This window comes from Vidua chalybeata, chromosome 5, assembly GCF_026979565.1.
Source record: "Vidua chalybeata isolate OUT-0048 chromosome 5, bVidCha1 merged haplotype, whole genome shotgun sequence".
In the NCBI taxonomy this organism is placed as follows: Eukaryota; Metazoa; Chordata; class Aves; order Passeriformes; family Viduidae; genus Vidua; species Vidua chalybeata.
Window position 1 is genome coordinate 18,808,806 of NC_071534.1, and position 24,067 is coordinate 18,832,872.

Sequence of the window (24,067 nt, forward strand, 5' to 3'; positions counted from 1 at the left end):
CGCCGCCAATGAGCGGCGCCGCGCCGGCTGAGGAGCGCCCGGAGGCCGCCTGCCTCGCCCGCGAGGGGGAGCCCGCGCCACGGCGGGGGCTGGCCGCAACAGCCACAGGGGAGCGGCGCCGCACGGGGCGGAGCGCAGCCGCCAGGCCACGGCTGCCGCTTCCAGAACGTTTCCCCCGCCACGCCGCGGAGGCCCGGGGCAATGACTGGGCGGGGCGGGCTGGAAGGTTCCACGGCACCGCGTGACGTTTGTGGGCGCATTCATGGCGTTTACGGGCGGGACAGTGCTTGGCATGGGCGGAGTCATTGGTGGTGGGCGGCACCAGACCGGTTGTGGGCGGGGGCTCTGGCGGGCGGGGCGGGCTGGAAGGTTCCGCGGCGGGTGGGCGGGGGAACGAGCGCGCCTGGGCCGCCGCCGTGCCGCCATGGACTCGCGCAAGCTGAGTGAACTGCGGGCCTTCGTCCGGCTGTGCAAGCAGAACCCTGGCCTGCTGCACACCCCGGAGCTCGCCTTCCTCCGCGAGTGGGTGGAGAGGTCGGTCCCGGGCCGCGGAAGGAGGCGGCCGCGAGGGGCGAGGGGGGAGGGGTGTTCTGGCGCGGGACGCGGTGAGGGGAGGGGGGTGTGTCTCCTGAGCGCGTGCCGGCGCGCGGGCGCGCAGTGTCGGCCCCGCCGGTCCGGTCCGCGCTGCGGCCTTCCCGCCCTCTCCTCCCCTTCCCGCTGGGATTGCTCCTGGCGCGTTAAAAAGACTTGTTCGTTTTTTGTTTTGTTTCGTTAACTCTGGCTATTCCCATGGCAAAAAGCCTGCCCCCCGGCCATCTCAGTGGCTCAGCTTTCCAGCCTGAAAAGCCCCAGAGTAATACTTACCGAGCTAATTCTCGCATTACGCAGCAGAGTTGGCTAGCCTGTCTTAAAAAGGAACCGAGTTTGTGGGGAGGTGAGTGACGTTGACTTACATCCTGGTACCCAAAAGCACAAAATACCTGGCAGCTACAGTTCCTGTCCGAAACGTGGTTTGCTCTTTGAAGTTCAATGTCTCAAAGGTAGTCGAATTCTCCGCTCCCCGTGAGCCATTTAGGTATCTGCTGTTTACGCTGTACATATTCTGTGTGAGTGGGGCTCACCGTAACAGATGCTTCCCAAATAAAAATTCTCTTTGGGTTCCACCCTGAGAGCTCTGAAGCACGAGGCTGGAACGGTTGGGATTCTTCGCTGCTGGCAGAGAACCCCACAGAACCCCGGTGTTCAGCTGGGTGCCTCTGCTTGTATGGCTGCTGTGCTAAAGAACTCGTGAGAAGTGAGGGACATGCTTTCAGGTGCGCATGTTAAACCATGTTATAAATAAAGAGAATTTAAAAGATTTTTATCTAGTGACAAACTGGGAATTGTTTTAGAAAATTTGTGTTAAAATTTGTGTTAAACAGCAGGATTTTGTGTGTATAGATGTATATATATATATATATACACATATATATAGAGAAGTAAACACTGGCATTTCACAATATGTCCTGTAATGAAAATGGCTACAATGAAGTGTTTATTTGTGGGTTTTTTTAAATTTCTTATTCATCTGAATAATACTGTGGTTGTAAAACCACTGGTATTCAACTGAACTTGGCTTTGCAGTACCAGTAGATATACCTCTGCCTAGGAAAGAGATCAATGTCTGTCTCATCCTACTGCAGGTCTTTATTCCTTTTGCTATTGCATAAAATACTTCGGTGCCTTACCCTAGGCTTCTTCCAGTACTTCTGTTGCGTAAATCTGAAGGTGTGGACAGGCTACTTTGAGAGGGAGGGGAAGAACACTCACTCCTTCTTGCCTAAGAAAGTGTTAGGGAATGGAAAGAGGACTATCTGACTTTCTCTGTGGTAATGGGAAGGGCTTTAATTTCCAGATTAATTTTTAGAATTTGTATTTGGTGCTTGTCTTATAAATACAGTAATTTCATTTAGAGCCATGGAATCTTTTTTTTTTTTACATTTAAAATCTTCTCTGAATGTTTTTATCTCAAAAGTTAAAAAATACTTCAGACCAGAACCTCCTATAGCTCTCCCAAGTTTTCTGGTTTTCTTAACATATTTAAGTTAAATATTTGCCTAAGTAATGCATTTGGATGGTGGTAGTGGTACCCAAATTACTTACCATGCAAAACTGTCTGGAATTCTGGTGGGGTTCCCTCTGCCTTTATATAAGAGTGTTGTGTGCAGTAGAACTGTTAAGTGCATTATAGGGCCTGATCATTCTTTGGAATTTGCTTCAAACAGCATGGCCTGCCTTCAGGTGGGAATAAATTTGATAATTCTTATATCTCTCTCTGGTTTATTTGTCTTAATCTGAAAGACATAGGTTTGTTTACCTAGGTAGTGTTATGAGTGATTCGAATAATAAACTAAATTATGCTAAAACCCATCATTAAATTTTTTGACTAAAGTTCTGCTAATTGCTTTGATTTATTTTTTCCTTAAACCTAGTGATTCTAAATTAAATGTTGCTAACTACTCATGAAGCCAGAATGGGATGCTTTATTTCTTATTAGCTGTTAATTTTGCATCAGTAAACTTAAGTCTTTCCTGTTTTTATTCACTTGTTGTTTACTAACCCTTATTCTGCCTAGCTGTTGTATTAAATTCCTATATCAATGCTCTTTGTAGAGAAAGCATTGGGTAGTGCGTGAGTGTGTTTGGAAAGTGTTTTGACATTCCTTTTATCAAGCCCATTTTTTCATAATTGCATAAAAATACAAATGTTTTACTTGAATTGTTATAAAATGAGTCATTAAAAGAAACACGTTTCAAAACCCTGCAATTGAACAAAGAAACAATAGCAGTCCTTAAAATAAACCACAGAATCCCTAATTGATGAATAAGGCTTTTTGCCTTTTTTTGTTATTTTGTTCAAATAGGTTTTTACCCTTTTGAATTCATGGTAATCCAGTTTCTCTCTAAAGATAATTTTGCTGTCAATAATAAAAGTGGTTGCAGAAATCGCGTTTGCAAGTCTTCCAACAAGTCATAAATGTGACACTTTTCATGGCCCTGATGAGTGGAAATGTGCAGTCACTGTTGCAGTGGAGTCCTGACAACTCCCAGCTGTTACTGGCATCACACACTAAGCTCTTTGTGTGTCTTGTGTGTGTTTGTGCTTTTTCTACAGCTCAGTACCTGCCTTTCCCTACAAGAGTGTCTTGTGTTTCTATATACTGCTGAGGTTTAATACATTGCAAACTTTGCATATATCCCTGCTGTGTATTCCAACATTGTTATCAAATACTGGGTTAAGAGATTTTAGAGTAACTTGCTTTTGAGTTGTTCTGGGATTATAACTGTAGTTTAAATAGGGATCACCAGGATAGCAAGAGCATTTTCACATACTGTGGGTGAAACTGTTTAGTCTTGGCAGTTCATGAAATAGCATATTATAAAACATGCATGTATATTAGTAAACATTTCTCAAACGGAACTAAACTTGCATAGTTTTTGGAAGGGATATGAAGAGAAAGAACAGAGGAGACTGACTCAGTTGTTTCAGTCTTGAAGTGATTTAAAGTTTCAGACTTAAAACCATGGACATTAGACTTAAATGGATATTAGACTTAAAAATGGATATTAGCTATTATAGAGCTCTGTTAAAATGCTTTGTAGTTTATAGTTTTCTTTATGCAGAAGAAAAGTTCCAAGGCTTCCCTAGACGTTCCCTGTAGTCCTCTCCTTGGTTTTTAGAGACTATTAATAGAGTTATGTGTTCTATTGTCAGCCTACGAGGGCAAAAATTTAGGAGGAGCAGTTTCCATGTTACCATGTTCTGTGTTTTCTGCCTGGCTGGATAATGATTTCTCAGACTGCAGTTGTTTAGTCCTTGCAGTATAACTTTGATTAAGTAATGTCAACATCCTGGGGACACAGAGATTGTTGCAATAGCTTCAGAACATGTGGGTGTTTGTCACTTTTTGGGGTATTGTTGGTTGGATGGTTAGTTGGTTTTGGATTTTTTTTGATAGTTTTTCCTTGTAAATGAGAAGCACTTTAGTGCTGTTTGCTTGCCTTTCACTTCAAGGCCTTGTGCCAGGACCTGTCAATCCTGTCAATTCCTTCTCCAACTCCTTCTACCTTTTCTCCCCAATTCATCTCTATCCCTGTCCTATTCTGCCTCATTCAGGTTTGTTTTCAGCCAGTTTGAGGCCTGACTCTCAGGTGCTGCTGACAGGAGGGAGGAAAGAGGGGAGAATGAACTACAGTAGCTTGACTTAAGAAGTTATAACTTCTCATCCTTGGGATACAGTTTTTTGTTGCACTAATTCCTGAAAGCAGATAGTCCTACATCTTTCCAATTCCTCCTGCCCAGCCCTGTTTACTCACCTTCTTCTCCTCTCCCTTGCATCCCATCTAACCAGTTGTGTGGGGCTCCAAGGAGTTGAATGTTGAGTTCATGGAAACATTTTTCTTGAAAACCATCAGTAGGTGGAAATGTGGGGCAGGGGGTGCCTCAGAATGTTATTCCTTGTGGTGTGCTGTCATAGATATGATTAGATGTTCTATCTAACAGCTAGAGAATTCAGCATCTGCTTATTCCTGGCTGATAATCAAAGGTGATAGCAAGAAATTCTATATTGACAGAATGCTGTCTCCACCAACATTGCTCCTTAACTGTGGTGAAGGAGAGGCAGGAATATTGCAATATGTAAGAGAAATTATATTTTTTTCTAGGCAGCAGGGTTTTTTTAAATTTCATAGGCATTTTAGGCTGTTCTCTTTAATAGTTTGACCTCTGTTAAAAAAAATTCTAATTTTAATAATATCTATAATCATAATATCTAGTTTTGATTCAAACATAAGTTACATTTAAAGGAGAAAATCCATTTGAGCCAAGAGGCAGCTTTTCCTTGTGAGAAAGGGTGGGTGGGTGAAGGGTGATGCAAGTGAGTACAAGTCTCAAAGGAATTGTATGTACAACAGTGTGTATTGCACTACACTGAGAAAAGTGTGGGGGATGTGTACTCCTGTTGGCTGCTTGGACAGCGAAATGGATCATCATGTTTTGTGTTACAACAAAAAGCTGAGATTATCAGGATTTGAATCAATAAAATGCATGCCACTATTTTGATTATCTTACTGTTTTGTTTTGTCTTTTCTCTGTTTTGCTGAAAAGTATGGGAGGCACAATACCGCCTGCTCCAGCCAATGTCTCCACGGAGGAGACAAGTAAGGTGAGAGATGAAGAATTTATCACTGAAAATTGATGCTGGCAAAATTACTGAGAAGCAGAAGGGGAAAATTGCTGTCAGTTTTCACTCAGATGGGGGAATGAATGTGGGAGTTCAGTCTGAAGCCTGCCCATTTTGTGTTTTAGATGACTTGTTACAGATGGCTTCCTAGTTCATTTCAAGTGTTATCATGCTCCATTTCCCTAATCCTGAATGCCTGATGTTCTCTGCAATGCAAATGTCACAGAGTCTTGATTTCTTTTTTTTTGTTTGTTTGTTTTTCTCTTGTCTGTTTAGAAACCATTTCTCTAGTCGTTAGTGGATTATATTATAATCTTTTCATGAGAAGAACTATTAACGAGCATGATAACTAATGAAGTGATCAGTGGAACTACCAAAATTAAGGCAGTATTGCGGAAGATGGCTTTTCTTGATTTATTTTAAAGGAGAAAATAAATTTGCCTTGTAGATATTTATATCAGGATTTTTTCAAGTTTGAAATACTTTTGGAAAAAAGATGTTTTTAAATTTTTTTAACAAGACAGTGGATGCTGAAATTACTGGCCAGTTAGAACAATATGGAGGATTGTGTGTATGTACTGAATATAGTCTGTGACAAGACAAGTATAAAGACAAGAAGCTTGTATCTGTGATAATAGACAGATTGTACTAAGTTATGGGATTCAGATGAAATTTAGTTAGAAGTCGATAAAACATTTGAAATTTTTGGAAAACTATTCTTTGCAGAAGTGGCAACAATCTCAGACCTTAGCAAATGAAAATAATATTTAAATCACTGTCATCAGCTTATTCTTCTCTGCTAAAGGACATTAGTTTAATGGTATTAAATTGAGAGAATTTTTGATCCAGAGAATGTGTGAGGGAAGGCAGGAAGATTGGAAGGGTTGGTTAGTAATCACTGCAAAACTGGATCTGAATTGGATATCATTTGGATTATTTGGTTTTGGTTATTGAATTACAAAATTTGAAGGACCAGCTTTACCAATAATAGAAGTTGAGTCCAGATTTGGGCTCTGAAATAATTACATACATGATAGGCTTAATCTGAGAGGAGGGAAAAAGAGATTAGTATCTTAAAAATAAAATAGTTCAGCTGTACTGCAATCTGATTTTTCTAATACATTTTTATTTTATGAGAGTGGAAATAGAGCATTGGTCAGAAATAATGTGTGCTTACAAATATATGTTTCTCTCAGGGCAAAGCAGAGGAACACCCAGAGGAGCCGGTTAAATCACCTGAACCAGAAAGTGAAGAGAGTGACTTAGGTGGGGAAAATAGCAACTTGATTGCATTTTGCCAATCTGGAAATTATTCTGAAAATCCTGTCTCTGTAGATGGAACTTAGTCTTGCTTTTTGTTTTTCCCCCAGAAATTGATAATGAGGGAGTGATTGAACCAGACAACGATGACCCTCAAGAAATGGGAGATGAAAATGTGGAGGTAAGCAAATTTTCAGTGTGGCAGTAAGAAAGATAGGAGGGTTTGAGTGTAATCAAGGATAGCAGCTGAGGGAGGATGAATACTCTATTATCTGTGTAACCAGCTGTTGTTTTGCCTCTTTTTCTTCTAAACAGAAAATTTGCTGGCTTCAAATCACATTCTTTTCTTTTTCAAGGTTAGAGTCAATCAGAAAGTTCTATGGATGATCAGGTCAGAAAATACTAAAGAAGTTTATCAAAACACCCATGCAAACTAGATATGTAGAATTCTACCATTATTCAACTTAGCTTTCAAGTGTTTTATAGCTAAAAATAATGTTGACTAATGTCTTCAAGCTGAAAGCAAAGGTTTTGTAGGTTTTCTTAAAACTATGATTTCAATGCAAATTAAAATTAAGATTCTGGAATTGGACAACTGAAGCACTTTCTCCTTGGTGAGGTCTTAGTGTGGTAATTCTGGCCTGTATTCTACAGCTTTTGAGGTTTGTGTGTGTTTTTCATTTTATTTTGTTAGGTAACCGAAGAGATGGCAGATCAAGCTAATGAAAAGAAGATTGAAGCAATAAATGCTCTCAGTGAAGGTGATAAATTGCTTTTTAGTACTTATTCAAGGGCATTTGTTTTGGTTCTCCTCTTACAAAAGAGAAGGTGAATATCTTGGACCATTTTGAATGCTTTTGAGGAGGAGGAAACATACTTCTTGTTGGATACCCAAAACTGTCTAGAACTTGAAAGCTTCTTCAAGTACTGTTTTTCCAATGTAGCCATAGTTTAGGGAAAGGTGGGAGGGGGAATGAGGTACTACAGCATTTTAATCACAAATTGATCATTATAGTAATTCCCTCCATATTATGATTAGTGTCTCTAGTGGTTTGTTTTAATACAGTGAAAAGGTGTATAGTAAAGATGTGACATTCTATTTGATTGCATTCAAAGTTAAATATACAAATTTAACTGTGAAAATATCTCTTCTCCTCAAGCATTAATTTCGAAGCTTGTACTTCAGTAACATAGCAAGATGGAGAAAGTGATTTTTCTTTGTTGATAAACTTCTGTCTAAGAAGTGTCTAGGCACATAACACTGTGTAAGGTAGGTTTGGGAATTCAGATGTAATTGCATTACATAATCATTGAAACTTCACTGGTACTCACATTTAGGGGACCTTCAGAAGGCTGTTGACTTGTTCACAGATGCTATCAAGCTGAATCCTTGTTTGGCCATCTTGTATGCCAAGAGGGCAAGGTGAGTCATAACCTAGTGATTTATGTTTCTGCCTTTTCTGTTATTTTCCTTAAGGAGCCTAAATCTAAGGCAATTTGAGGATCTGTGTAAACTTAACCACAGGAGGGAAAGGAAAGTGTTCATTTCATGCAGTTTCTCTTCTATTTGACTCACCAGATTTGCTGGAGCAGCCATATAAAGAATCTTGGTAAGAGAGTAAATAACAGAATGGTGTTCCACAATGCATTGTGGTAACGTTAAGGACACTTTCCAGGAGGCACCCTGGCAGTCACGCTTGCACTGCCTGAGCTGGGACTGAAGCACTCTCGCAGCTACACCCCCAACACTCACACAGATCACATTTCCTTACAGTCTTGACCCTGGGTTTCCCACAGCAGACTCTCAGACATCTGGATCCTTAAAATAATTTAATCATGGTGCAATAACAAATCAACAGCTCAAGCTGATGCCTCTGAGGAGGGATTCCAAACAAAGAAAGCCCTGGGCTTTTATACCTTCACAGTCTGTGCTTGTGAAAGTCTGAGGTCATGGGCTTCTACTGTGTCTGAGTGTTCTTGTATATGGAGTATTCCTCAACAATAATGCTTTTGGTATATTGAGGAAGAATAATGCTGGGTTACAATTATAAAATCTGAAGTGTATTGTGGGATTAAGATGATGAATGAAATGATACTCTGTTTAGATTCAAACTTAGTTAGGAATCCTGTGAATACTCTCCCGTTGTACCTGGTAAATGAATTTGTTAGTAGACCAGGTTCTGTTCAACAACTGTATGTTTGAACAGGACATGTCTGTATCTCAGCCCATTCTCTACCCACCTTACTGCTATTTACATCTACCAGACTGCAGATGATGCATTGGGAATTTTCTAAATTCACAAACATCTAACACACAAACATCTTTATCTTCCTGATTCTTCAGGAAGGTTTGACAAGTGTGGTCTGCAGAAGAAGATTTTTTTTTCTATTCTTACACAAAGGACCACTAATCATGGAGGATATGATAATTTAGTGGATCTTTCCTATAGCAATTTTATTCAAAGAGAACATAAACTTTCATAAGATTAATTAATGTCCTTTATATGTAGTACAAAGTACTGTTCCATCGTAATAGATCTTGACTGGTACTTGCCTTGCTGTTTTATTCCTTTCCATATCAAAGTTTCTGCATGTAACACCACTTGTGTACCTCAATACACTGTTGCTGTTGCCATCATAACAGTATGTTTAAAATCTCTTACAGTGTCCTTTTTTCTCAGGACTGTGTGTAGCAATGAGAAATAAGAATGTTAGGACAAGTTTAAAAGTTCCCTCAATTTGGCCTGTTGTAGAAAGAAATTAATAATATATTAGGATATTGTAAAACTTGCCATACTGATCAAGTGTTAGGAGTAATCCATGGTTTTGATTCTGGGGGGTTTGTGTGTTTGAGAGACTAGGGGCTTTGTGGAGGGAGCACCAATGGAATGGCTCTCATTGATGAGGTGTAGCTTTGGGACACTTCCCTGACACCCTGTCCACCTTTTTGTTCCTAGAAGACAATGTGTGACTTTGTGCTTGCTTTATAAGAAGCCTTAATAATGAAGTTACTTACAGGAATTGTTTCTGTTTTCAAATACATGTAAAAGGAAGATGTAGAATTAGATGTAGATGCAGAAGTTCTGGCATGGAATATGTTGAATATTGAATACTTTTGTAAATTCAGGAATGTTTTTTAGTGTTTCTTTAAGAGATTTTTAATTACTTGAACCTCCTGAAGTACCACTCTACTAGTTTGATATGCTTGTGTGATGTAAAATTTTCAGTTTTTACCTTTAACTGACAAGGGATTGGGGCTTCTTGCTGAGTTTGTGTTTGTTTTGCTGCTTTTGATTTTGATGACTCATGTCCTACCTCCTTTTCCTCATGACTCTAGCTGTTGATCCTTGTAGCTTGTGTCACTGTGTTAAAGACTGTGCAATATGGTATGCAATATTTGTTCAAATTGCTAGTTGCCATTTGCCACAGACCCCAAGCACCATGGGGCTGAACTGTCCTTTGCATTTAGGTATCTTCTCGTCTGCACTGAAGTTACTCTTGCTGACAGGGCTTGAGTCTGAGCAATGAATGCTTTCAGTTCTTGCTCATGAGTCACCTACTGTGCTGGGAGGGTGAGACTAAATTTTAGCGACTTTGTTATCTATGCTACTATGAAATCTTTGAACTCAGCTCTTCAACTGCATTATCTCACTAGCTTGCCTGTTAGTCATCCAAAATTATTTCCAGCTTCAGTTAGTAACTTGGTATTTCAATATGTATGATAAATGTTCTTGTTCCCACAGTGTTTTTGTGAAACTACAGAAGCCAAATGCTGCCATTAGAGATTGTGACAGAGCCATCAAGATTAATCCTGACTCAGCACAGACCTATAAATGGAGGGGGAAAGCACATAGGTAATGAATTGGACTTGTACTTGATATTATCTTTACTTGGGGGGAATAGTTTTGTTCACACATTCTCTCCTTCTCTGTGCCTCTGAACTGTTTGTCTTGTACCTGAGAGCAGTAGCTGTGAGCCAAGAAACCATTGTGCTGAGTATGTGGCTTAGAGAATAGAAAGGATGATGGTGATTTATTGATGGCAATTTATGAGTAGTTCTCCTGGTACTGTTTCCCTTCCACTCACCCTTCCTCTCTCATCTTCTAGTGGCTTACAGCCACTCACCCTTCCTCTCTTTCTCTCTCATCTTCCAATGACTTACAGCTTTTTTGAATAACATTTTCTAATTATTTGGTAAAGATGGTGAGATCTAGGACTGCTTGTTTTATTTGTTTGGAGGTCTTTTGTTTTCACTTAGTTTGTTGGGTTTTTTTACTGACCTATATTTCTTGAACATTCTCTGCTGTCCTTTTCCTTTACACCCTGGAGCTCTTCTACATAGTAAATTGAAATGCCTAGCTTATTAGGGAACCATTTGTTGCAACTGAGAAATGTTACTAAGCAAACAATGTAATTATTTAAAATGGTGTTAGGCATCCCACCAACTATAGTTCAACTTTTTTTTTTTTTAATATCGATAAATCAAGAAAAAAGGTGACAATTCTTATGGCTTATATAAAAGTAGAAGAAGTAAATGCTAATGTAACTTTTAAAAAAGTGTCTTAGTGTTTAGAGAGTAATTTGTTAGTGTCTGCAGTTTTAATTTACAGTGTGAAGCTTAAGAGTGGGAAGACTGGAGAATAGTTTGAATTAATACCTCTGTGAGCAGAAGTGCTTTCACCATTTAGTAATACCACCATTTGCTTAAATTTTTAATTGTCAAGAGTAGGTATAAATTAATAGTAAAGAAATGTGCACAGAGGCTTACATGACTGCTTTAATTAAGATGTGGTGCATTTGGTCTCGAGGTTTGAGTGCTGAGTAAGAGGGTCCACTTAAGCCTGAGGTGGTAGTGGTGCTTCATGTGTTTAGCTAGGGTACCCTTCTCCCTGTTGGATCATTCTTTATAGCAGACAATGACATAATCTCATTGTTTCATAGAGGAATCATCATAATTCTTAAACTTCTGTAAGTCCTTGTAGCTCTAGGTAAAATTTCTGAGTGATGCATGGTTAAATGTTTTGAAGAGCTGCAAGTGTTCAGTTTTCTCTTCTGACTGGTGTCCTCTGAATTCCAGACTTCTTGGTCACTGGGAGGAGGCTGCTCATGATCTTGCATTAGCTTGTAAACTGGATTATGATGAAGAAGCAAGCGCCATGCTGAAGGAGGTGCAGCCAAGAGTAAGTGGGGTGGAATGTTGGAGGTCTTTCCTGAATTTGTCTGAGTGATACAGCTGCCTTCATATTCTTCAACAGGCATTGTCTGGAAAAAATGTGTTCATGTGTCTTCCAACATTTCAGACTGAGTTTATAAATACTTCTTTACTGTCTTTATGGCTGTGTATAGAGAAATTGAATGTGTGGGGCTGGGCATGTAACAGAAATATGAAAGACATTCCTTTGTAAAATTTTAACAGAAGAATCTGAAGCAGTTGAAGTTTGCCAGGTATTTTAGCATCTAGACTAAAAACCTTCTGAAAAGCCAGAGATAGATGATAATTGATTTTTTCCCAAGATATTTCTGAGTTGATCAAAGCTTTGACCTTAAGCATGTTTTCCAAAGGAAGCACTTTGCTGTGGTTTGTACTTTCATTAGTCAGCCCCATGAGGGCAGCCTCAGCTCTGCACAACTGGTTTTCAGCTGTTCTTCCCTGACTGACCCCAGCAATCTTCTAAGGAGAAACTTCTGTAACACTATTGATAGCAGGGTTTCTTTTTCCATGTTTTTGCCTATTCCTTTGAAGTGATTGACACACCACAGATGGCAGCTATTGCATTGTATTGGATTTGCATAGGAAGTTTGATGGAAGGTGGAGACTGCAGGGCTGGCCTCTTGTAAGGAGAGACTTGAGGCTGTCCCTGTGTCAGAGGGAGCAAATTCCAGCTGGTGCCAAGGCCAAGTGAGTCAATGATGCCAGTGGTGCTTCTGTGATCAGATATCACAGAAAGGGTTAAAAAATACAGTGTAACAGCTGTGAGAGGGAGGGCAGTAAAGAAGAAATATATGAGAGAAGCAACCCTTCAGAGGCACCAAGATCAGTGAAGAAGGAAGTGGGAGGAGGTGTGCTAGGCACTGGAACAGAGATTACCCTGCAGCCAATGGAAAAGGTCATGGTTAAGCAGTTTGTCCTTCTTGAGCCCATGGAGATCCACAGTGGGGCAGATCCACCCTGCAGCCCATGGAGGATCCCATGACAGAGAAAGTGGATCTGCCCTGAAGAAAGCAGCAGCTCATGGAGAGTCCCCTGGAGTAGGCTCCTGGCAGAAACTTCAGCCTGTAGAGAGAAGCCTACACAGAAGCTGGTTTTATGGCAGGAGCTGCAGCTCATGGGGAACCCACGGGAGATCAGTGTGTTGTTTAAGCACTGTACCTTGTGGGGACAACCACACTGGAGCGGTTTGTGAAGAACTGTATCCTGTGGGGCAGACATGCTGCGGCAGGAAAAAGGTGTAAAAAGGGAGGAGTGGCAGAAATACAGTGTTAAGAACTGATGATGGCCCCCATCCCACTGTGCTCTTCAGGGTGGAAGAGAGGGAAATGAAGCAGTAAAGCTGAGCTTCGGGAAGAAGGTGGCTTTAATTTTGTCTTTGTTTCTCATCATCCTGCTCCATTTTTAATGGGCAATAAATTAAATTAATCCTCCCCAGGTTGAGTCTCTTTTGCCCGTGATGGTAGTGAGTGAGTGATGTCTTTATCTCAAGCCAAGAGCTTCTCCATCTTATTTTCTCTTCCTGTCCTGTTGAGGATGGAGAAGTGAGAGAGTGGCTTAGTGAGCATCTGGCAGCCAGTCAAGCTTAAACCCCCACATGCACAAACATTCCTGTGTCTAAGAACTTCAGCTTTCAGCTCTTCTACCATGTCTTTGCTGTCTCCAGCAAAATGACAATGGAAACCATTTTACAACCTACTAGTCTTCTGTTTTGGAGACTATTGATCTGTGGTTAATGTAATTAGGTCTTAGGTCTCAACTGGTTTTCATAACAAGTAATACTTAATGCTTGGCTGAGGAGGAGCCTTTCCCAGTTAATCTGCCTGAGCACAGAGTGAGTACATGTGATACATTGATGTTTAGTTGCTAACTGCATGGGAATTTGTGTATGTAGCTCTAGGAAAAACATAGGATCTTTTCATGGGTGATTTTAAAAATCTTTAGTGAGTGAAAATGATGCGTTCATCTAATTTATTCACTTCAAGCTTTCCCAGAAGTTTTTACTTTGTAGCACTTCAGCTAAAAGTCTAAGTTAAATTCTAAAAATGTTTAGTTCATTTTGAGAAATACTTAGAAATAACAAAAATCTAAAATTTGGAAACTATTTATGCTTCATTAAAAAGAAAACAATACTTACCTCTCTCTTAATGAGCCATTAAATGTCAATGATGTCAGGATCTGATAGCAGGTACTGCAATCACTCCCTATCATTCCTGCTGCTTCCACTGTGCTTTCTCTGGCAGATGTACTTCAGGAATGATGTATGGAATTAGTATCTCCTAACTAAAATAAGTTGTATCAAATTTCTGCTACTTAAAAAGCAGTTTTTTCCTGTAAAGAATAAGATTATTTCTCTAAAAGAATACAAGAGTATCCACTGTCTTAAATGGTATCTTTGTTCTTGCACCCAGATTTTGCTATGTGTTTTTCATTTACGGGAATGTTACAGAGTAACCATCATACACTATTTCTGAACTCATGAAACATTTTTGCAATTATTTATGAGGGTACCTTCTGTTTTGAGGAAACCAGTGCTGCCCTTAATTCTGTTGTTATAAGGAGCCCTGAGTGAGGAGCCTTGGGAAGTTCATTGTGAATTCTTCTTTCTCTGGGACTATGGATTTAATACATTTGAGGAGAAAGTTAGTAAAAAGAAGCAAACTTCCTCCCCACCAGCCCTTTCTTGGTTTGGTTGAGGAATTTTTTGGTCTGCTTGTGTCGGTCTGTACATGCTTTAGAGGCATCTGAAAGAGTGATATCACTATCTAGAAAGAGTGTGTGTGTGCAGTAGGAATTATACTTCCTATTGTGCCCTTTTCCAGGGCAGTTGCTTGTTTTAGCCCCAGAGAAATCAACATTTCAGCATAAAAGCATAAAGGGACATGGAATAATAACATGTTCAAATTCTAATGATGATACAAGTCCTAAAACTACTGCAAAAACTGCAGTATGTTAGACTGCATGTTCTGGTGAATCCAGTCAGGGTTGAGTAGACATGAATGGCTGACTGCCATGGGAAAGAAGTAGCAAATGGCTCCTGAAACAAAGAGGCTTTTAGGATGTGAAATCAGATCTTTGTTTTAAGAACTGGTAGGATGAGTTGGTGATGCTTACATGTATTTTGTACTGAAATACGTTGTGAGAGATGCTAGAAATGTATAGGAACTCCTGGTATTCCATTGTGACAGGCTCAGAAAATTGCAGAACATCGACGAAAATATGAGCGGAAGCGTGAAGAGAAAGAAATCAAGGAAAGAATGGAAAGAGTGAAGAAGGCACGGGAGGAGCATGAGAAGGCACAAAGGGTGAATATTCAGGCTTTAGTATTTCTTAATAACTTGATGAGTGTTAATTTTGGTTAAAATTAATTACAGAGGGAAAAAATACTGTAAATGTAAGTTTTAAATTTTAGAGTGTTAGTTTTCTGTCTTGGTTACTTAACCAATAATGAAATCTGGAGAAGAGGGCATTTGAGTTCATCTGATTTTATTGCTTGTGACAAAAACAGTCTCTGGAATCTCTACTAATCCTATATTTCAAGAAGTCAGTTATTGTGTGACTGTTCCAGAATAGTTTTCACTTAAAATACTTAAGTATCCCAAAGTGGGAGGTTTTAAATTCAGAATAATACTTTGCTTCTCTTCCTCAATTCCTGGCACAGTTTGCTCGCTTTTTTTTTTTTTTTTTTTTTTTTTTTTTTTTTTTTGCTTTAATGATGTATTTTAATATGTGTGGGGTGGGAGTTCTAAAAATACACCTGGGGAGCTAAAACAAATCATACACTTTGTATTCAGTAGAAACATACCCTGCATAATTAACCAGCAAACACGTACAAAATTAAGAATAGACAGAGCAATTTCTTGTCAGTGGTTTTGAAGATAGTAGAGTGCTTTGTTTCTTGTGATAACATATCTGCCTGAAACAGTCTCAGCTGTTTTTTTTTCTCCTAAACCCAGTTGAGCAGTAGAAAACAGGCTGCAGTTCCATTGTTTTGTGTGGAATGATGTGCTTTCATCTGCAGGAGGAAGAAGCAAGACGACAGGCAGGAGGAGCTCAGTTTGGTGGCTTCCCAGGTGGCTTCCCAGGTATTTTATTTTTAAGCACAAATACTTGAGGTAGAGGTGGCGGTTATTTCCATATGGAGCATTTTAACTGCAGTTTTTATAGCATTTGTTCTCAAGACAGAGAGAAAAATCTTATATGAAGTTTAGAACTTGTATACAAATAACTCTTGGAGCACTGGTGGTAAGAGGGATGGGATTCTTTCTATTGAAGAGGATTGATGCTGTGCAGCAAGTAGAGGGAAGACAGAAATCAGTGATTGAAGGATAACAGAATGAAAGGATTTAGGTCTGGGAAAACAAAAGAAGCAGAACTTGCTTGATAATGTATTTAAAAATGAGTAAAAAAATGTTTTCTAAATTACTCAGGATGCCTTGAATCCATTTAAGAGCAACAGTTTTAAAGTTGAAAATTTGGATTGAACATGAGGGAAATCTGTGCTGGTTGGAAGCTGTTGTTAATAGAATAGTCTTTTAAAGGAGTTAGTGCAGATTACCTTATAGAAAAGTTATCCTTGACAGCTTCACAAAAATCAGGCTTTCCATATTATACAATGAACTAGGGAGAAACAAAAGTACTGATGCTCTTGAAGACTGAGATGTAATTGAGAGTTGAGATAGGCTGTATGTGTGCTCCAACTGGATCAGCAGCCGGATGAGAGACTGTACGTGTCATGCTCAGCACAGCTGGGGAAACTGCAGAATAAGGATTCCATAAGAGAACCTCAAGCATTTTGCATCAGGGATGTTTTTTGGGGGGTTTTGTTGGAGTTTTTTGCCATTGATAGCACAATTTTTCAAAACCTAAAGTTCCTGCCAAATATGGAATGGCCTGGGACATAATACTGAGCTGCTTTTTCCCTAAATTGTTCACCCCAGGCATTCAAACTCCTTATGTTCCTGAGTTTGAGACCTACCTCATTTTAGTTAACCAGGAAAAGAACTGTGCTCATTACAAGGCTCCTATTCAGTTGGGTTAAAAACTTGGATGAAATGAGATGTAGGTCTTAATAGAAAGAGAAGGTGAAGACTCTGCTTTCCACTGAGTGGGCCAGCTGTAGCCATATGGAAGACATGGCTTTAGAGATGTGGCAAGGACAGTAAGCGTTGGTCTCAGTGAGCATAATTACGGTATCGGTGAGTTGAATATTTTTCTTGTGTTGGATTTTCAGGTGGCTTTCCTGGGGCTGGAGGCATGCCAGGAATGGCAGGTATGCCAGGTCTCAATGAGATTCTCAGTGATCCAGAAGTTCTTGCGGCCATGCAGGTGAGTATTTGTTAAAGTCAAAGCTACACGTTCTGAACGAGAGAAGAACAGCACCTATGAGCCTCAGGGGAGGAAGGAAGGTGTGACCTTTTGGATGGCAATGGGGTGCTTGCTTATTTCTGTTGTAAAATTCTTTCCTGATGTGTGTGACACTAGACTGTCTGGATTAAATGTTAGCTGTTTTGCAAACTAATGGGAGCTTAATTAAAGATGACACACAAACCCTGCCCCCCATCTATGATAGGCAAAACTGTGTGCTATATGCAGTTGTCATCTCTTTTGAGAAAGTCATTCAAATGGTCCTTTTCCACACATTATAATTCACTTCCTCATTTTTTGAATACACACACTTTGTAGAGGGATAATTATGCACAAACAAAAAAATTGGTAATATTTTTCATGCACAATATATTATAATATTGTGATGAGAATTGCCTTTCTCTCAGGACTTTAAATGTTTGAGGTTTTGCCAGAGACAAAGTATTATTGGAATAGTTCTTCATCTGGCATTTTCTGAAATCCTATTCAGAAAGCTTACTTCCCTGGTGGGCTTGATTAATTGCTCAATGTCATAACTACTTGTACTCAGGAGAAGTATTTCAACAGATTAAAGGGAACATGTCTGACAATACCATTTTTAAGGGCAGGTGGGCTAGAAAAAGTCAGAGCTATGTAATTACATTTGCATTCTAATATGATCAAGTACAAAACTGTCTCATTTCTTTTTTCTGGATTGCCATGATTAGAGTTACATGTTGTCCTCAGCTCACTGAAATGAAATCATCACAAAAGAAGCTTATTCAGTATGCCCTGGAATCACAAAAAAAAATCATCACTTTCTATGCAAAAGTTCATGGGTTTGTTCCCTTAATGGCTGCTGATGTTGGAAAACACACCTTTACTTAGGCTGCCACAGTCAGCATTGTTGGCTTGCATCAAACCATTAAGAAAGGGCCCTTGACTTGTAGTTGTCTTCTGTACTTGGCTACTTCCTGCTGTAACACTGGAGTTTGTGATGAGAGGTTGCTGAAAACAGTGTTGAGGTGCAGCTAAATATTAAGTGCTTGTCGCATGCCTTTAAGAAAACTCCATTGCATGCTGATTACGTATGCCCCAGCATAGGGTAGGACTCTTGCAAGAATGTGTGTTGACAAGTGTTTTCTGATAATGCAGGCAGACTTTAGCATGTACAGATATCTAGATATGATTTATTGGAACTTGATCTATGTCTACACTGCCACCTTTTCCTAAAATGTCCAACTCTGCTTTTTGGTCTTTTCTGAATTGGCCATGTAAGCTTTAATTTTAAAAGACAGTAGTTTCTACTACTTGGCATCTGCCCAGTGCAGCTATGGAATATGTTGATGGATAATGCGATCTGGCAGCTATTATGAGGTAACAAAAAAAGTCTGAACATGCAGAATCACAAGTCACTCCAAAATAGCTTTGTAACTGTTAGTCTGTAGAGGCTTTTCATTGTGAGGAGTTAGTGCCAAAATGAGGGTATTTTAAGAGTAAAGGCTGCTACCTCAGTCTCTTTAGACTTGCTACGATTTAATCATTTTGGAGACTATTCTCCATGAGTTAACACTGAAATGTGCCTGAGTCTTGTAACATCTCAGTAAACCTGACAACTGTGCCTGAAGACAAGCCAGATTAAACTGATTTTACTGTTAACTTCATCTTGTCATCCACAGAAGCAACCAAAGACCTAGATATGGCTGCCTGTGGACATGTTTAGGGGAGTTATTGCTTGTCATTGGCATAAATCTTACCTGGTCTAGGTGACCCTGCCTGGGCAGAGGTGTTGGCCTAGATGATCTCCAGAGGTCCCTTCTAACCCTAACAATTTTAGTGTGTTTTATTTTACTGTTTTGTCTATCTGGAGGGTTGTCTAGTACATCATATCTTGCATATACAAGTGCTTTCTCTAGACACTTGTCATTTGCATTTTGGAGTCAAGTAAAAGTTCTTTTTATAAGGAATTATATGTAAGATAAACCTATGCATTCCTTATTTGACATGTAGCCACATGTTAGACACAGACTTCGTGTTAGGTTGGAAAAATAAATAATACTCTTTCTTAGAAGTATTATTTTTTTCTTCTGCAACTAAAGCAGAAGCATTAGAAAACTGAATCTCTCCCTAGTACTATAAATAAATGGCTACCATTCCACCTTATGCACTAAACACTTCCCTACAGAAATGCTGATATCCTCAGTCTTACACTTTATTTTGATAATATTGCTCATCACTGTCAAACCTTGGACGTTATAAATACTCTCTAAGGTTGAGAGCTTCCAGGGAGTCACAGAAGTAAAGAATCATTTACTTGCTGTGAATTTATAGGAAAGTGAAACACATAGCATAAAACTGGATATTTAACATTCATTTAGGAGTGCTTTGACATAAACTAGTGACTAAGATTACTCTGCTTTTTGTTCCAGATTCATATATAAGTGAAACCACTGACTTAACAACGTGACAATCTTTATAATCATATGTCCTATTTTGAAATCAATTCTAGAAGTCTGAGGTTGTGATCTGCCTTTTTTCTTTGCATGGGAACCCTGTAAAATTGAGAGAATGTATTTAATCTCTCTTTCTGAACTTCAGCATTCTATTTTCCATATACTTTGCAGATTATCTTTTGTGAGGGAGACAACATATTTGTAAATCTTCCCATAAGAGTGGACTCTTCATTCCCAACATGTATAAAATATGACTGAGGTGTGTGGGTGCTTTTAGTAGAGTCCACACCTACCAAATGCAATTTAGGATCAGACTTGTTAAACAGCTTTGGACTGATGCTAGAACAGATACATGATGGTGTTATTGTAGCACAGTCAGCTCTGAGCACACTGGTTGTGTTGTGATGGTTTCCAAAGAATACACCCGCTGTAGCAATGGGTTAGAAGTCTAGGAAGCAATGTGACTTTTGGTGAAAATACTTAAATGTCCTAGAAAGAACAGCAGATGAAATTACAGCTAACATCTGTGATTTGTATTGAACATAATAAACTGCTTACACTTTTGTTGAATTAAAGAAAAATTGATTTTTTTTGTATATACTGCTTATAATGGAAACAGTTTTCCAGGCTGAGATGTAAAATTGTTACATACAGAGTCATTATGTTGAAAACATACACAGGTAAAACAAGTAAAACCAGTTCAAGTTTGGTGGAGGCCAAAGGTATACTAGAAGTATGGGAAAAAGGTATTAATGATTCTCATATTAAATAGAGAAGATGGAGGGGTTTTTTTGGGCACTGACTTTATTGAATATGTGAATGTATTTATCAACTGCAACACAGTAGTGTGATAAGAGATATCAAGGTTCTTTTCCAAATATGAATTCTAAGTGGAGGTGAGGAATGACTGAGAATTAGATGCATTTTAAAAGCCAAACATTGCCATATTGCTCACAACTCAGCAGTTTCAAGCTTCTGCTGCTAGAGTAAAAAAATGAGAAAAGGATGAGAATCAGCTGTTCCTCAGAGTAGAGTTATCCTATCATGCATGCTACACACATCAAACTCCTACCTCCTTCAAAATGCATTTGAAAGATGCCTGAACAGAAATAATACAATAGGTGTGGCTGTTCTGGGAAAACAGAAGTCTTATCTGATCCCCCTTCTCATACACTGAACCATTAGTGTAACAAGTTCAATAATGACTCTGGTGTTTAGTGACACAGGTTTAACAGCATGCACTGTATTATTGGGTTGTCTTTAGGGAATTCTTGCCAGAAGTCTAATGTAGTCTTGTCACGTAAAAGCTGAGCAAGACTAGATTCATGTGGAACTAAATAATCACTTTTGTGGAGTTATTTTACAAATGCCCTAATTTTTTTTTTCTTTTTGTCCTACAGGATCCAGAAGTTATGGTCGCATTCCAAGACGTTGCCCAGAACCCAGCAAATATGTCCAAGTACCAGAGCAATCCCAAGGTCATGAATCTCATCAGTAAATTGTCTGCCAAATTTGGCAGTAAACCATAAAATCCCTGGTTCTTAAAAATCATATCTGAATGGCAAGGATTGGATTTGGCTCATCAGTGTTGCAATAAAATAAACCATTTTACCTCTGATCTTCTTAAGAAGAGAAATGGGGTGTTCTAAGGAGAACTGCTCTCTAGCCCCAGGTATTGACTTTATTCAATTATTGGTTTATAGAACTCAAATTATATTCAGATGACCTAGTTTTCAACCATCCCTTCTTGTCCAACAGTTGCAACCTTTCATTGTAAGTATTACAGGCAGTTTTCTCTGAATGAACATTCTTACAACAAATTGTAGTATTCCAGGAATATAAGATTAAAACATGCTAATTTTTTTTTTATTGCTGTCACTGAGCAAAGGGGAAAGAACTTTAAGAACTGAAGTCTGTCTTAATCCCCTTAGGACAGAGAAATAGCAAAGGTAGGACAAGTCTGAAGAATTAACTGGATAAAGGAATTGTCTGCAAACTTTTTTTTTTTTAATGGGTGATAGACTTTTTAGAGCTACTATCAGTATAATCAGGCTAGCTAGTTACACACTGGAACTTCTGGCAGTACTGCAAATACTATACAATTTTGATCACCACAACTGTGCAGCAAAGGTACAATTCTACCCTTTGCACAATCTAGCATGAAGTACATATTGCTGAGGCCACAGATGTTTTGTTACTTGTTCAGTTCTTGTCCAGCACCTTTACGTAACATTTTATTTATCAGTCTGGTTATGGGAGAGTGGCTTCCTGTCTGTGCTTGTGCTCTTGTCCTTTCCCAGTTGGCAGGCCCTCTGCTAGTTGTACTCACCCTTCCTTGTGGCCATGCTTACCAGGTTGCATCTATTTGGAAACTTTAGGGAAGGAATCTTGTTCCCATCACTACCTCTGTCCACCTGAATGCAAGCCATCCAGAACATGTACATGCAGAATTACAGATCGGTGGAGGGAGAATACCCAACAAAATTGCACCTCTGGGTTCTGAATCAGTTTGGGTTCTTGCATGCTCACTGATTATAAATTTCTTGGTCAAAGTCCTGCTGTCTCTGTAGCAGTGATGACTCTTTCTTCACCACATTCTGTAGTCTTCCATGTTTTCTTGTAGCCTCTTGTTTAAAAAAAAAAAATCTGTTGTGGTTTCATACCTCCATGGTTTTGAGGCTTGTGATATGGAGGAAAAGGTGAAGTAATTGGAACAGACAGGACATTTTTCTAACACATGCATTTGTCAACATGGGTATCTTTAAAGCAGTGTCTGTCCTGATGATTTTCAGTGGATTTGGCTACCAATAAAGACAGTTGTTGCTTCTGTTTGTCTTGGCTAAAACATCTTTATGTGGAAAAAATGACCATAGTTACCTGTTCACCCCTTGAATTTCAAGGTTTGTGTTACTCTTTTGTAATTCTGTATCTTGAGCCATAACTGATGTTACCATTTTTGAACAAATCTGGTTTGATGTAGGAACTCAACAGCAGTTGCAAAAAAGTAAATCCCCAAATGCTTTTTCTCCTACTAATGACCCTGCGCACTGAAATGTGAATCTTTTTGTTTAAGAAATACAGTTCTGAATACTTCTCTTAGCCTTTAAAAATAAAGTATGGTTTTGAAAAACACAGCTTTTTGGGTTTGTGTAACTTTCTGATAAAAACTATTCTGCTTAAATTAAATGTGGAAGTGCTTTATTCAAACTGTATATATAACTTGTGTTTTAAATGGGAACAAAATGCCTAAGGGCTCATCTTCACGACTGAATGAACCCAAATTACAATTGTGTGTTGCTGTGTGCATGGCTTTTGGTCATAATCTTGATCTCCCATTCCCAAGAAGAGATATTTCAAATAGATCACCTCTCAATATAGGCTAAATCTTGATTTCTGCATTCAGGCTAGTGCATATGTGTTGTGCACAAATTAGAGTATCTTGAATATAGATTTATTCCCTACAGTTTCCCGTTATTCCAACTTGGCTGTTTGTGTCTGTCTTCCCATGAGTAGTCAAAAGTAGGAAGTTACTCCTACGTAATAGAAATGGTCATATCTGTGTCCTGCCTGCTTGCTTACACATCAGTTGCCCTTACTGAGAGTTGATTGATTCTATAAAAGCATTCTCTCATTTTGGTGTTAGCTTTAGCAGTTTAGCTGAATTCTTGTTCTTTGGGAATATACATCCTATGACTCCTTTGGTGTGTGAGCTTATTTGGTTTTAGTGTTACTCAGCAAGTAAATTGATGAGCTGTCTGGACCTCATCTCAGTTCCCCGAGTTGGTGTGTGGACATCTAAGCAGCTAAACTGGTTTGAACGGAAGTAAAAGTGCAGAAAGCTAACTGCACAAGAGATGAGCAGAGACAGGAAGTTCCAAATGTGGAATGAGGAAGTTGTTATTTTCATTGGTTGCTCCTGTATTTACTGGCAGATCCTTCAGATTATTTGTTCTGTTGGAGCATTGAGTAGAGGTGGTTGTTTTAAGTGCAGTGGCAATAATCAGCTCTGCTGGGACAGAGTGCTGCCAGTCCTGCCCCTGGCTTGGGTGTGCCTTCCTGCCTTGTGCACAAGTCCTGTACTGTGTTGTTTGGCTGATCCCATGCCCAGATTCAATGACCCAGGCTGCCCAGGAGTGCAGTGATGCACCTGCAGCTGACTGGTAGCAGAGGCTCATGGCCTTGTTCTTGTGTGAGTCCCAGTGACCTGACTGTCCTCTCTGGTTCAGCTGCTGCCCCAAGGGAAAGCAAGTGTCAGCTCAGTTATCACATCCAGGCTATTCTAGTTCACAGGGAGTCCTTTTGCATAGTAATGTGGAAAATGCAAAGCTTGGTGCCTTTACCAGAATTTTTTGGAAATTTTCTCTCCCTTCATTGTTGGTACTTGTTGAGGTGGCTTGGTTTGTCTTTCTGGGAAGGCAGTGACTGGATGAGTAGGAGCCAGACTCTCAAAGTTGGATGAAGGCAGATGGGACAAAGCTAGGTAGAGCAATGATAGGCTGGAGGAGAATGGGTCTATAAGTATTAAAAAGCCACATAAAGATAAAACCATGTTACAGAAACAGCTTTTTGCAAGTACTG

At 39.4% G+C, this 24,067-nt stretch overlaps 1 protein-coding gene across 4 annotated transcripts; it reads left to right on the plus strand.

The window, feature by feature from the left end:
* The first annotated feature begins 69 nt into the window (after window positions 1–69).
* Window positions 70–22,623, plus strand: ST13 (ST13 Hsp70 interacting protein). 4 transcript variants are annotated; one of them, XM_053944116.1, is made up of 13 exons: window positions 451–534; window positions 889–934; window positions 5,146–5,203; window positions 6,418–6,487; window positions 6,592–6,662; window positions 7,176–7,242; window positions 7,820–7,904; window positions 10,225–10,335; window positions 11,559–11,661; window positions 14,879–14,995; window positions 15,712–15,775; window positions 16,924–17,018; window positions 20,890–22,623. In XM_053944116.1, the coding sequence occupies exons 3-13, from the start codon at window positions 5,147–5,149 to the stop codon at window positions 21,016–21,018; spliced, it is 969 nt and encodes a 322-aa protein (XP_053800091.1). In that variant the 5' UTR covers window positions 451–534; window positions 889–934; window position 5,146; the 3' UTR covers window positions 21,019–22,623. The 4 variants fall into 4 exon arrangements, with proteins under 4 accessions (XP_053800090.1, XP_053800089.1, XP_053800091.1 ...); XM_053944114.1 differs by lacking the exon at window positions 889–934 and having other exon boundaries at window positions 78–534; XM_053944117.1 differs by lacking the exons at window positions 451–534; window positions 889–934 and adding an exon at window positions 1,227–1,313.
* The last annotated feature ends 1,444 nt before the right edge of the window (window positions 22,624–24,067 follow it).

Coding starts and splice junctions, on each gene's coding strand:
- ST13 (XM_053944114.1), top strand. CDS start 263: ATGGCGTTTACGGGCGGGACAGTGCTTGGCATGGGCGGAGTCATTGGT. Junction 10,336..11,558: donor TGGAGGGGGAAAGCACATAG/GTAATGAATTGG, acceptor TCTGAATTCCAG/ACTTCTTGGTCACTGGGAGG. Junction 15,776..16,923: donor CTTCCCAGGTGGCTTCCCAG/GTATTTTATTTT, acceptor TTGGATTTTCAG/GTGGCTTTCCTGGGGCTGGA.